The sequence below is a fragment of the Phoenix dactylifera genome, chromosome 4 (genome assembly GCF_051530095.1).
Source record: "Phoenix dactylifera cultivar Ajwa chromosome 4, Ajwa_hap1_PhDact_Kaust_v1.1, whole genome shotgun sequence".
NCBI classification, from domain to species: Eukaryota; Viridiplantae; Streptophyta; class Magnoliopsida; order Arecales; family Arecaceae; genus Phoenix; species Phoenix dactylifera.
In genome coordinates this window covers 2,706,681-2,720,948 of record NC_143193.1, presented here as the reverse complement: position 1 = coordinate 2,720,948, position 14,268 = coordinate 2,706,681, and the positions used below count along the sequence as shown (strand labels likewise).

The window sequence follows — 14,268 nt, the reverse complement described above, 5'->3', positions numbered from 1 at the left end:
AAAAACTTTGGGTGACTGGGTGTTTTTCCACTCTCCCTTACATCAAAAAAAGAAAAGAAAAAGAAAAAGCAAAAAAAAAAAAGTCTTTGTTAACTGGCCTCTAGTTCGGTGCCTAGGTTCACTAAGATGCTCCACTTGATCTTGGGTAATAAAGATGGATACAGAATAGCCCAGACCATATACACTCGCATCTTTCTATTAAATCATTAGAATTATAAGACTGTGGATGGTTCTATGCTTCTATTCCTATTCCTATTCCAAGGGAAATGCGAATGTCCCAATTCCCCGAAACCCAATTCCAACTCTCTCTTGGTGTTCAAATCTTATTTTGGTTTCAATTCTAATTTCTGTGACGAACCAAATGCATCGGAAAATATGACCATTCTAATTTCCATTTCAATCCTTCCTAATTCCAATTCGTATTTTCATTTCGATTGCAAACCAAACATATCTTGGAATTATTATGGGGCCACTGCCCAAGTGCCCAGAAATGCTATGGCTAAATTTGCTTCGTCTTAATCATAGTTGTGCTTCTTGTCAAATAGACCAAGATGGATAGTAATTTTTGATGCAGGAATGGTTCAAATTTTTGGATTTTGGGCCTCAACTGCAGTGACCTCATAAATGATTTCAGCACAGTTGAGGGAGGTTGGCTTAAGGAATCCTTTTGGGTTGTTAATTTTAAAAGATTCATGGGATCCCATGAGCCGAACAGTGAAACAGGACACCCAAGCCCACCATAGAAAACAACAGCAGAAACTCTATTTTTTGGCAGCATAAGGAAGCTCTAGAATTCTACCTTCATCCATATCCAAACTTCCCAAGATTAAGTATTAAAATATTGTGACAACACATAGTTTGGCAAATTTCCATCAGAAAACAACATTGTCCCTTGATAATCCTTTGAGACACCTGACCTTTGATATTTGTGTAGAGTGGAAAAATAAAAAAAACTTCTGTGCAGGCTGGTTACAACAAAAATTCTCTATTTACTGGCACTAGCATGTTGATTCAATCGATCTGAGTCATACTAAAATGTTTGAAATGCTTCAATCCATGTGACAAGAGAAAGGTTTTGGGTCACAGATTGGCATACTGAAAAAAAAGTTCATTTTCCAATGAACAAATCATCCTTAGTAGGTTCTGTTGGTGTTTAAAAAAATATATCCTTAGGGGATAAAGACAAGGACCACCATGGGCGTTTGGTAGCCACATAATGGTGGAGAGTGGGCTGCTTGCCATGTGTGACAGCTGCATGAAGTTGAGTCCTTGTGTGCTTTCTTGCTGTAGGAAAAATAGACACTTACACTGACAGCTAAAAATATTTAAAAAGAAAAAGCAAACAAGCAGTGGGTGGTCAGTTGGATTACTTGCTTAGAATTCTTTTTTTTTTTTTCTTGTTCAGTATGGAGTTGGTTGAAGAGAAGGATGAGAGGTTGGAGCTGGTACATGTGGCTCTCCACCAGCTCTTGGAGGAGAGGAAGAGCACAGTAAAGGGCAAAGAAGAAGAGGAAGAGGAAGACCTCCTCCTCTCCAGATTGCTCTCCCAGGTAGTCTCTCTATATAAGAGTAGAAAAATATTTCCTTGTAAGTTTGGAGCATCTATTTTAAGGACTCTCACTTTTGAGTTATATCTCCACTTAATTAATAAAACACATTCTTTTTTAATAAAACGCATGTTTGACAGGGTATTCATCAACTGAATCACCAGTTTTATTTCCTTACATCAATTACATGAATTACTATGTTGGATTTCTAGAAGAGAAACCATGTCTTCAATCTTTTGGCACACAAGATTGCAGTTCTGTGCTTCGATTTTTTTATGTAATTAAATAACACTTCAATTGCACCAAATACATGAATTCTCCAATTGGAGTTTAATTCTTGTGAAATTTTCATATATTTATTTTTTTTTCTAAGTCAAAAAGATGTCAAGTGAACAGTTTCATTTTCTCACAACGTATACATGATATATCCACTGGGAGTTCCAGTCTAAAAACCCCTGAATTGCCTTCTTGGAATTTTAGTCTGAGAACTCCTGCACTCCATCTTTTGATGATTCAAAGATAACAAACAAACAGTTCTGTACTTTTGTTATTTGCAAGAATATCAATCAATCGAATCAGCTATTTGATAGTCTTGGATCAAATTCCTGCATTAGCTTCTTAGAATCATTGTACAAAAGTTCCTGCTTTTAGTCTTTATAGATGTAATGTAATGAACAAAAGTTGCGTTCCTCACTCATCTTAGATGGTGTCAATCAGCTTAAACAGAACTTATATTTTTCTTGCATGAAACACATTGATTATCCACTAGGAATTCTAGTATGGAAGTCCCTCTGTTCAATAGTTCAATCTAAGACAGATGAACAGTTGCCTGCCTTAGTTGTTTTAAAGGGTGTCAGTCAGTTGAGTCAAAGCTTCATTTCCTTGCATCAAACAAATGAAGAACCCAATCAGAGTTCTAGTCTAAAAATTCTTACATATTTAAGAACAAGAATGAGATCCAGTTATTTTTTGAGCAAGTGTTTTCTAATGAAATTATTTTGTTATTGTCCATTATGTGTTGTTTCTAATGTCATGCTATTCCAGAGCTCAAGAACTTATCTATTTTAGAATGTTGTGAACTTGTGATGTGTCCAGTTGGAATCCCTGCAGAAAGATGCCAACAACACCCAATTGCCTGCAGATTCACACAATAAGGAAGAGCCATCATCCTCCTCATCATCGAAGAATGATGATTGCAGCATCGATAAGGTGGGGATGGATGAGGTAGTGAGGGAGCTAAGGAGGGTGAGGAGGCAAAATTTTATTACTCATTGCCTGCTTTCTGTCATGATCATTATCACTGCCTATTGGCAGTTCAATGAGGTCTCCCTCTTGCTCGCCATCAAGGAGAAATTAAGCCATCCACTAAGAGCTGTTGGAGATATGATCAAAGGATCATTCAAGGGCCGAGCCAAGAAGCCACATAGTGAAGCACCCTCTCTCCATCCAATCAGTGTTCCGGAGATCACCCATGTTGATCTACCATCCATAACTCTAAACAACAATGCTTCTCATGCTACTTGATGAATGAATTGTGTGAGATGTCGCATCGCTTCTCATGCTATTGGAGATCAATTGGACATTCATTTGAACATACCATATCTGTGATCCTTCTGTAGTTGATCTGCAAACTACTTTCAAGAGGTTTCTAAGGTACAAATATATGAAGTCTTTGGTTGATTCATATTCTTGAAAATATACTAATTGCTTATGCTGTAAATCTGATGGATTCGAAGTGATAGTAATGGTCGCGAGGTTGGATTAATTTACTACTTACTACCTATAAAAGAGGTGGCATTCAATACTAAGAAGTTTTGACAGAGAAGAAGCATCTACTGATAGCAATCATTTGGACAAATATATCATCCCCGGGCTGATGTCTACGACCTATCCAATGCGATGTATTTTTATTTACAAATTATTCTAGTTGCATGCAAAATTTCCACTATACTTCTTCCTTCATTGTCTACAATAATCACATAGCTCAATTATGCCCTTGCACCTGATATTATGCACCATTTTTTATCCTAATGAAGTTTAAAAGGATCCTCTAGAAGTCATCTGTGCACCGGATTTTTATGTAATCACTGTGACAGTCCTTGCAAGTTGTTTTCCTCCCTTAACACATTTATCTGGTTTTTTTGTGGTTAATTTGTGTCAGCTCTGTGGCTAGTGTCTCCCTTAGCACATATAGCTTGTTTTTTTTTTTTTTTGTGGTTAATTAGGATGAAGGCATCCTTACAATAGATAGGACTTGAAAAAATTTTATCATCTGCCGCTTTTAGTCTTATTGGTAGGTTGGATTCATCTGCTAACACCTAATTGCTCATTGCATTATTGTAATAAACCTAATTTTTTTTTTCTATATAAAGAAGGATAGAATAATCCTTAAAATTGATATAAGGATTACAATTGGAAGGAATCAAAAGATAATGGCATATTGTAGATGCGTTGAAGTGGCAAGGGCAAAATAGAAATTTTGGAGTTTGATGTGACATTAAAGGGGGTTTTGAGTTGTGCTGGCAGTGGATTGGTGCTGTGGCGGTGGGATTTAAACAGAGAGGGAGAGACACAGAGAGAAGGAAGGGAGTGGTCTCAGGCGGTGAAAAAAGAAAAAAAAGAAAAAGAAGAAGAAGAAAAGAAGAAAGAGGAAGGGGATTTGAGGTGGAAGGGAGCCCCGGTTGCACTGCCAACTGAAGGAAAAAGCGTAGGTCTCTTTTTCCTCTATGCAAAGACCTCGATTTTCCAAAAAAAAAGGTAAATAACCATTTCTACCTAGTATTCTAAAGAATTTAGGCTATACAAAGGGTGGATATGGTGTAGAGAGGTTAGATAGAAGTGTTAGAAGTGGTTAAAGGAGAGGAAATCGGATTTCAACAAGTTTTTCCGAGGCTGCGGAAAATCTGTGTCGAAGTCCTGATTTTAGTGAATTGTTTCGGGGGTCAATCGGCCTCTGTTGCCAATATATTTACCATTCTGGAAATCCCTATGAGTGTGGAATATTAGGTAAAAATTTCATAAAATTTGGAGTTCGGAAATTGGATCAAAACCAGGATGAAGTAATCCGCTATCAGTCCGGGTTACTGTTCATCCGAGATGAAGAAGGTGAGAAAAATGATGGGAGTCGCCTCAAAACGCGCCGGAGTCGAGTCGAGGTCAACTGGAGTCGACTCGAGCCTCAGTAGAGCCGACTAGGGAAGTTGGAGACAGCTCGAAAGTCAGGAAAATTTTAGAAACAGAAATGATTCAATTTTTTATCGCATCTTGCCCCAATTGTAATAGCCCAAGGTGTGAGTGAGATGCTCCTGCATCAAAATACACATAAATAGCAAGTTAATTAATAGAAAAAGAAAGATTTAGTGAGAGGGGGAGTTGAGTCAATTAAAGTGTTTTATATTTATGATTGATACATAGATTATGAGTCCTTGATACAAGATTGAATATATAATTAATGCATGTCACAGTTGGGCAAGAAGCTAGGGAACAAAAGGAAGAAGTTCCCTACCGTCTACTGTAGATTTTGGAGGTGTATCAGGACCGTGCCGGATTGGCAGGTGAGTGGGAGTCATGTACTTTGCACCATGAGCATTCTTAATTTATTTTAATGAATATCGCCAAGTGTGAATTGATTCCACTTGTGCATATTGATTGATATTGTAGTAGATTCCTCTATAATCTTGTTTCTCCATGCTTGATTATTTTGTACATGCATTTGAGAAAACATTGAGAGGAATTACAAGGGGTAGAAAAGTAGTCAAATTGGTTCCGAATTGTGAAATGACTTTTTTTGTAAATTGATTTCATTTTCTCTATTTCAAAGACTTGTAGAGCCTTTTTAATGGTATATTGAGTTGCATTGCACTTCCTTGACTCCTCACTCCCAACCCTGATGTTAGTTTATGATTAGATCGTGATCGAGTGAGTGGTAGTCTTGATTATACTCCTTTTTAGTAGAGTATTGAGAGGGTGCATTATAGCATTTATGCATGGCTTGGCAGTATCTACAGGACACTTATAGTCGATGAGGTTAGACATCGGCCTGTGTGCACATAGTAGCATTCTGGGTGGGTGGAGCCCAGTCCCTTCCTAGGGGGGACACGGCCCTAGGTGTAGAATCGGCAGGTCCTGCGACTTATATCGGCTTGCCGCCGGGCAAAGTAAGACCCCGCGAGGTGCTGTTTAGTATTCAGATGTAAGATGATTTTTATGGATTTCTGTTCTGGGTACTAGCCAGCATTTACATGATCAGTATGGTGTCTTATTCTACATATGCATGTGATAGTAGGGAGTTGTTGTGGTTCGCCTGCAGCGGAAGACCCACCTTCCGACAGCTGTCTAGTAATGACTTCACATATTGATATCCTGATTTACACATTTCAGTGTTATGATCTATTGAGCATATTCATGATGTATAATTCATATTTATTTGATTATTCTATATATACTCCAGATGAGTTGATTGTGATTGTAGTGATACTGTGATGATTTACTCCATATTTCTTATGTTGAGTTATGTGTATCCTGTTATTGATGACTGCTCATATGTTCTTGAGATTTCACCTCGAGCCATGATTATATCTTGTCTCATGTGCATAATACTCTCTACTCCACTCACTGAGTATTCATATACTCACTCCTCAGTTTGATATTTTTGTTGGAGGGTAGATGTCGTTTAGAGAAGGATTAGATATTGCCTGCTGGTTGTACCGCTCCATAGTATAATGTAGATAGAGATTTATACATTTGGTATAATATAAACCTTCTGTTGTACATGGTGTATAGTTACAGTCATAGATTCTGTTGTGGATATGGGTTGACCATGGATGGATTGGGAAGCAGGTGTATATATATATATATATATATATATATATATATATATATATATATATATATATATATATATATATATATATATCTTGTCCAGGTTTATATTGTAGCAGGTTATGTGATTGCTGCTCTGACAGGTAGAGTTGTTGTATGTATTGATATATCCTAACAGGTAAATATAGAAAAAAGGTGATTATTTTGTGCATATATCATGCCAAAATTTTCAGGAATTTATTGATGATTATGATAAGTAAGTAAGATTCTACGTGGTGGTTGGTGGCCTTATGTCTACCTGCACCCTAGGACCGTCACGGCGGCCCGCCGGATCGGGGCGGGGGTCGTGACAATTATACTGGTTCCTGCTAGAATGGATCCTTGGCATAATCCATTAAATTTAGCTCTCACCACTCTAGTTGCAGCAAAGATCATCTGATCTGCTAAACTATATCTAATTAATGTGCTTTTTCAGAGTTTGCAGTTAAACTCCGCTCTTTAGAATGCTGCTACTTATTCCATAATCCAGTGTTGTGATCATGAGATGTATTTTTTTTTTCTTTTTTCTCCTGTGAAAGGAAACTCCTTTGGGTATCTGAATTTGTTTTGCAGCTCAAGTTCCCTAGTGGTTGGAGTTTGTGTGACATTATTCTTTATTGAAACATTCTTTCTTCAAGGCTGAACCTGTCCTCAGTTGACTTTGCCTTGTAAAAGGCATTCACCCAGTTCCTAATCTATATCAATACTGGGTATCACCCTTAATTATTAGGACCAAGTCAAAGAAAGATAGCTTAGGATTAATATAAAGATCATTCCACATGTTCCCATTGAAGAGTGGAAGAGAATGCTGGAGGCCTCTCGATGATGAGCTGCTTGAGTCGTGCGAAGCTGCAGTCTCTTCGGAATCGCCCTAGAGAACTCTGCTTGGGTCCGAGACTTTGATCCACAGACAGGCTCCAACCTGAAATCGGAAGGACGAAGAAGTCCTCTTGCCAAAGAATATCTAGAAAGAACCCTCCGATGCTTAAGTCAGAACGATGCTTAGGAAATAAAGGAGGTTTTCGAAAGTGATAATGCCCTGGTTTGCCAAAGTGCAAAAGTACTTATTTGGAAAATCCTCCCAAGAATGCATTGTATAGGCGAGAACCAACATCCGTTGTCGAAGGATTCGAGCACGTGAGTTGGTCATGATCGGCAAGTCACCACACGTTTCGAGAATTATGTACAAATGTTTCACACGCGCATCACGCCCTGTGCATCTCACTGGCGCAGTTTTAAAAACTGTCTAGAATCGTGGCCAAGGTTAGAGGATTTTCAAATTTGAAAGATCGTTAAATTCTAATTGGATCAGCGGTTTTCTGGATAGTTTTAGGTGGCGAATCTATTAGGTGAGCTGTAATCGGCTCTGAGGCATATCAGCACATAAGTCCAATACTAGCGTGTGAACATAGCATTAAAACATTGGCAATATGAGTAATAATTTACACACGGACTTCATTCCCTTTGGATACAGCTTTTTGCGTGTTTGTTAATGCATGGACAAAATGAAGTCGAACCAATGTGAGTCTACTACACCATGTTGTGGCATGTGGTATCTCGGTGGGTCCTTTTGAGGTTCGACGTACAAGGTCGTGAATTCCAACCCATGGACATCACGGCACGTTCCACTTGGCCTTTTCTTATGTGGGGCGGCACAACTTGGAATTTAGCCACAAATGATGCTTGTCTCTTTCTATGGGCTAATGATATCATGGACCTAAGGTTCAAAGTGGGACCATAGCTTACTCACCTGTGAAATTAGTTTGGTCTGTAAAAAAACTGTTCCTTTGATGTGTCCCACCTTTAATGGTCACAAATCCCATCTATCATTTTTTTTTTCAATAATTAATAATTTCTCTTCTCTCTTTTTTGTTTTAATAACAACGAGGGATTCTAATTGCATACTTCTACGCTCTTTTTTTACTCGAGCGGGGTAGATCAAGCCTAATATTCCAAGAATACGTGTATGTTTGTCCAATTGAGGTACTAATAAATGATGCCTCTTGGTATCGGATCTCTATCCCTTGCTTTAAGCGGCAAGAGATCATACAATTCAAACTAATATTTGGCAGTTCTATACGGTCACGATGGTCATAGAACCCATGAGTCGATATAATCAAATCCGCAACAACCATCGAAAGTTGAGATTTTTGGAACATTTGAAGTTCTGGTCAAAGCTGCAGTTAGGTCATACCATCCAGCCTAAGAAAAAGAAAGTTTTAACAAATTTTTTTTTTCAGATTTATATTTTTTTAACAAATAGCCGGGTTCCAATAATTTTTGAGTACTTCTCCTTATCTCTCTCTAACCAATGTGCTCTAATTTATCCTTAAAGAAAAATAGAATGCACATAATTTTGAGTAAATATTTTTAATACCAAATATACATATTTATTAAATACTACATGCATATATTTTTTTATTCGCAATAGTTGGAGTCTATTGATAGGATTAGAGACAAATGCAAACTGTAATCTAAAACTGGATCTTCCAAATTTTGAAGCCTGACTGTGTAAAGGTTTTGCCTTGAACGCTCGATAACTTTGTTGTTCCTCAGGAAGATGTTACCAGCCCACGGCTAGCTAATTAAGCTCTGGCAGCCCCCCGTTTCTTTTCGACGTGGGCGGTGCGTGGGACCCAAAACACTTCAATAACCAAATAAAAGTACAAAAAAATTAAAAAAAAAAGCATCAACCAAGCAACCAAAAGCTGCCTAGAACAGGTGAACAATGTCTCCCGTGGGATATATATATATATATATATATATATATATATATATATATATATATATATATATATATATATATATATATATATAATTATGGATGAGTTTACGACATTTCGAGCTATTTATATTATTGGAAGACGAATAGTGCGGCCGACTGTATTGCCTGCTATGCGATTAGGACTGCAAATAGGTCGGATCCTGAGTACTCCGATCCGACCTAGTTTTTTGTTTGAGTCTTAATTTTGGATCCAGATCCGATCCAGTTGAAAATCGAGTAAGGTCGAATCGGGTCCATGCACACGAATTTTGATCCAACGAATCATTCAGATCGGGTCGGATCCAGATCGAGTCTGAATCTATATATTTTTATATTCAAAATTTCACTATATAATAATAAATAATATCAAGCAAAAAAAAATGGATCGATTCGGTTTATGAGTCGACCCAATTTATCTGCAGCCCTATATGCAACGCACCATTTAGAAGAATTTCGTTGGACAAGCCATGGAGTCTACACCCTTGCTGTGTAAATTGCCGTTCTATAAAATAAAAGAAAAGAAAAGAAAAGAAAAGAAAATTCCTACAACACCATGTAGATCATGAGAAATATCTCCACTCCTCCCTCTACTTTTGAGACCCTCTTCACTGCTTCTTCCACCTTTTCTTAGAACAGTCTCCAACCCAATGCCCACATCCACTTCACCTCTCCATCCCTTCATATCAGTTCTCAGAAATAGCCAGCTTCTCTAACAACATCTCTTCAAGCTCTAGAAGTCGTCAAAAGATCCATCTTTTCCCACTCCATTTCTAGTCCTCAAGCATCTCCATCCAATATCCATGCCAAGATCCAACTCCACACCCCAGCTCTCCCTTCCCGTTCTTCTCTTGCTCCTCCTCGCCACCTCGCTTCGTCCCTACCACCTCAATGCCGCCCAACAGCAGCCCATCAAGGCCATTGTGGTCCTTGTCTTGGAGAACCGCTCCTTCGACCACATGCTCGGCTGGATGAAGCAATCCGTCAACCCGGCCATCGACGGCCTCACCGGCAACGAATGCAACCCGCATTCGACGGCGGCCCCCGATTCGCAGCGCGTCTGCGTCTCCGACGATGCCCAGTTCGTCGATCCCGACCCCGGGCACTCCTTCGAGGACGTGATGGAGCAGGTCTTCGGCTCCGGCACCATCCCTTCCATGTCGGGGTTCGTGCAGCAAGCGCTCACCATATCCGGCAACCTCTCCGACGCCGTCATGAAGGGCTTCAAGCCGGAGAGTGTGCCGGTCTTCGCCGCCTTGGTCCGAGAATTCGCGGTGTTCGACCGGTGGTTCTCGTCGATTCCCGGCCCGACGCAGCCCAACAGGCTGTTCGTGTACTCCGCTACATCCCATGGCGCGGTGAGGCACGATAAGTGGAATCTCATCCGAGGGTATCCGCAAAAGACCATCTTTGATTCGCTACACGAGGATGGATTGGATTTTGATGTCTACTTTCAGAACATTCCCACTACTCTGTTCTACAGGAATCTGAGGAGATTGAGGCACATCTCAAAATTCCATCTTTTCAAAGCCTTCAAGGATCGTGCGAAGAAGGGGAAATTGCGGAACTTGAGTGTGATCGAGCCGAGGTACTTTGATCTGGCGGCGCTTCAGGCGGACGACGACCATCCTTCGCATGATGTTGCTAATGGGCAGAAGCTGGTGAAGGAGGTTTATGAGGCATTGAGGTCGAGCCCGCAGTGGAATGAGAGCCTCTTGATCATATCTTATGATGAGCATGGCGGATTCTATGATCATGTGACCACTCCTTATAGAGGAGTTCCCAATCCTGATGGAATTATGGGACCGGAGCCATTCTTCTTCGGGTTTGATCGGCTGGGAGTTCGAATTCCGACGATCATGGTCTCACCCTGGATCAACAAAGGAACAGGTAAAAATGCAAGATATTGTCTCTTTATTTGTTTAGCTCATCTGTTTTGTTTATGATTAGATTTTCTTTTTGATGTCTTATGATACTTCAGTAATCAGTGGCATGTAAGTTACATCTTGGCTCATAATAATGAATGTTTCTTGGGTTTTTATCTGCAAAGTAACATCTTGGGGGGAGTTCAAGTATATTGGTATTTAAATTTCGTAGTGGAAATTCTTAAATCAAAGTTGTGTAGGGTACCAACTATAACGGGTTCGTATCAGAAGAAGTTAACATTCAAATGGTTGGGTACATTTATTTTTTTCAATCATAATGTCATGATAAGATGGTAAAGTTGTTGGAATGATATCTTGTTCAACTGTGGTCATATGTTTATAAGGAAGAATAGATTGCTTATATTGAATTATTGTTTGATAGTTGTCAAGTTTTCATCATCTAATTGAAATCTAAGAAAGTATTGGGAGATTCTGAAGAAAATTGTTAGGTATTTTTTTTCTATGATATGGTATAAATAGAATATTCCTGATGGCTTGCTAGGGGCAGAGCCTGAAGACTTGTTTTCAAGCCATAACACATTGTTCTTTTTCGAAATATATATTTTACAATATTTATTAGTACGAAACTTCATTAAATGTATGATGCATAAGTATGAATTTCCTTTGATATGGTTGTTGTTTGTTGTAGTCCTCATTCTGTTATATATTGCCCTTGACTGCCATGAAAGGTTTACTTAATGAATGGAGATGTCTGTTGCCACTTAGGTAAATAATCACAATTTTTAGGTTACAATCTAACACTCAAGCTTCATCACAAATAGGTGCATGAGGAGAGCATCTTTTTTCTCATCTTGTATAATTATAATAGAGGTTCGGTTTGTACATCTGATCATTTTCTGATCTGATGCAGTGGTAAACAGACCAAATGGACCGAGTGCGAGCTCGGAATATGAACACTCTTCGATACCTGCAACCATAAAAAAGATGTTCAACCTCACATCAGATTTCTTGACGAAGAGAGATGCCTGGGCAGGGACGTTTGAGCACATTGTAGGTGAATTATCGTCGCCAAGAACAGACTGCCCAGGTATGCTTTCCCATCCTTTCCTTCACTTGCAGTCTCTTATCTAGCAATGTAAGCGGCAACAACTTTTAGAAGCGACCAAGAGAGTGTATGACACATTCCATGCATCAATCGATGGTACAGATTCTCATGATTTCATTAGTTCCACTAACATATATTTGTTATCAAGTTCTTTTTCATAGTGGAAAGACCACTATTGAGGCAAGTAAAAGTTTCAGAGTTTCTCTATGAGCATCATTTAAGTTATACAATTATAATTTTAAAAAACAATGTATGTCTTCATTGAGTTTTATTTAATGCATATGATTAAAATCAAAAACATCTAAAGATATTTAGTGATTTTAAACAAATGATACATAATTAGTTTAACTCGAAGTTACACAGGCAGCATGTAGTTCTTCATAGCAGTTGGTATTACCTTTTTCATCTTGACATCACTGTTTATGCGCCTCTTTCATGATTTCAGGATGGGAACTACAGTTGTGATAACATGAAATTGTGGAAGACGTAAATATTAAACAATCTGATTCAACCTTTATTTCCATAAAGTTTAAGACCTTTGTAAATTCTTTTACCTATTTTGTTTGATTTACCTACCTAAGTTAGTTGGAACATGAATTGATGGTTATTGCTACCGTTTTATTCTGTTTTAACAAATCTTATGTTTTACAATGCGAATTTACAATTCAATTTGGTGAGATGTTACCATAGTTTTGTAATCCTCTTCAAGAACAAAACTTTGACCAACCACAATCATGATACATCTATCAGGAAGTGAAAAGAAGGGGAAAAGTTTAGCTTTCTAATTGAGGATATAGTACCTCAAACCTGATAATCTGGGAATGCATGCTAAATCCTTATTTGAGGTTATGTGATTGAAGGATATAGAAAATAAGGTTGTGAGTTTGGTCTGCGATGCTAATCTTTCATGATGCGTCAAATGATGTATAGAGAATACTTTTAGTTTTTTCTCGCCAGTTTACTTGTTTGTAGCTTGGTCTTGGCATCGACATTTGACTTAGTTCTTTCTCTTTTTCAGACATTCTGCCAGATGTAGCTCCTTTAAGACAAGCTAAAGCGAAAGAAGATAACTGGCTATCAGAGTTTCAGGGCGAGTTGGTTGAGTTGGCTGCTGTTCTTAATGGTGACTATTTCTTAAACAGCTTCGGCCATGAAATGAGCAAGAAGATGACTGTCAAGGAGGCAAGTGCATATGTAAACCAAGCTGTTTCAAGATTCCTGCAAGCAAGCAAACAAGCCATCAGGTTGGGTGCAGATGAATCGGCCATTGTAAATATGAGGTCATCTCTGACATCCACCACCACAACCCCATGATCAGTAAAACCCAATCCGATCATTGTCTCTTTCTCATGCATCTACACTAAAATGATTACCATCAGCTCCTCAAGATTGTCCTCTAACTCCACTCAAGGGAAGAGACAACTTTGAGAACCTTGTAGAATACTAGCCAGAGAGTATAGCATAATGTAGCTTATATGACCACCATAACAGCCTTATAAACATCAGTATGTTGTGAATTGTGATATAATGGTAGCTTATACTGCATGCTATGTTACAATTAAGAGCTTCTACCAAATAAATTTGAGTACTTCTAGCGTATATTTTAAAAATAAGAGCCTTAATCCTATAAGGATTCTTCGTCCGTATTCATTCATTTATCTATCCTTTCTAGTTTTCCTACACATTCATCTTAACATTCTCATTTCTACTATATTTATTTTCATGTTCTTTATTACCCAATAATTTGGGCCATACAACATTATAGATTTTACTGTTATTCTATAAAATTTTTTTAAAATCATATCCACTAATTCTCTACTTTTTAATTTAAAATTTCAATTTCATCATTCTACGCAATGATAGTACAGATACAAATTTATATAAGAATAATTAAGTGACTATAATCTATGAGAACAAAGTAAAACAGCCATTGCTTATTTGTCTCCATCATATTGTGTTGAAATGTGGTTGGACAGGTATCAACCAAATGGATCTGATAAATTTCTGACTACACCACTCCATCGGTAAAACAACTTACCATCAAAATGGCATGACGTCCTGCAAACAAATATTACAATTTACAGCTGAAGATGCACTTCCCTCAGGTGC

The 14,268-nt window shown here is 38.3% G+C and overlaps 2 protein-coding genes across 2 annotated transcripts; both read left to right on the top strand.

Annotated features, from left to right (window-relative positions):
* The first annotated feature begins 1,200 nt into the window (after positions 1–1,200).
* Positions 1,201–3,231, top strand: LOC103719810 (uncharacterized). The gene is made up of 2 exons (XM_008809218.6): positions 1,201–1,550; positions 2,643–3,231. The coding sequence occupies exons 1-2, from the start codon at positions 1,407–1,409 to the stop codon at positions 3,069–3,071; spliced, it is 573 nt and encodes a 190-aa protein (XP_008807440.3). The 5' UTR covers positions 1,201–1,406; the 3' UTR covers positions 3,072–3,231.
* A 6,050-nt stretch (positions 3,232–9,281) lies between these two features.
* On the top strand, positions 9,282–13,769 carry NPC6 (non-specific phospholipase C6). Its single transcript, XM_008809217.5, has 3 exons — positions 9,282–11,058; positions 11,965–12,141; positions 13,178–13,769. Exons 1-3 carry the CDS (start codon positions 9,972–9,974, stop codon positions 13,471–13,473), a joined length of 1,560 nt encoding a protein of 519 aa, XP_008807439.3. The 5' UTR covers positions 9,282–9,971; the 3' UTR covers positions 13,474–13,769.
* The last annotated feature ends 499 nt before the right edge of the window (positions 13,770–14,268 follow it).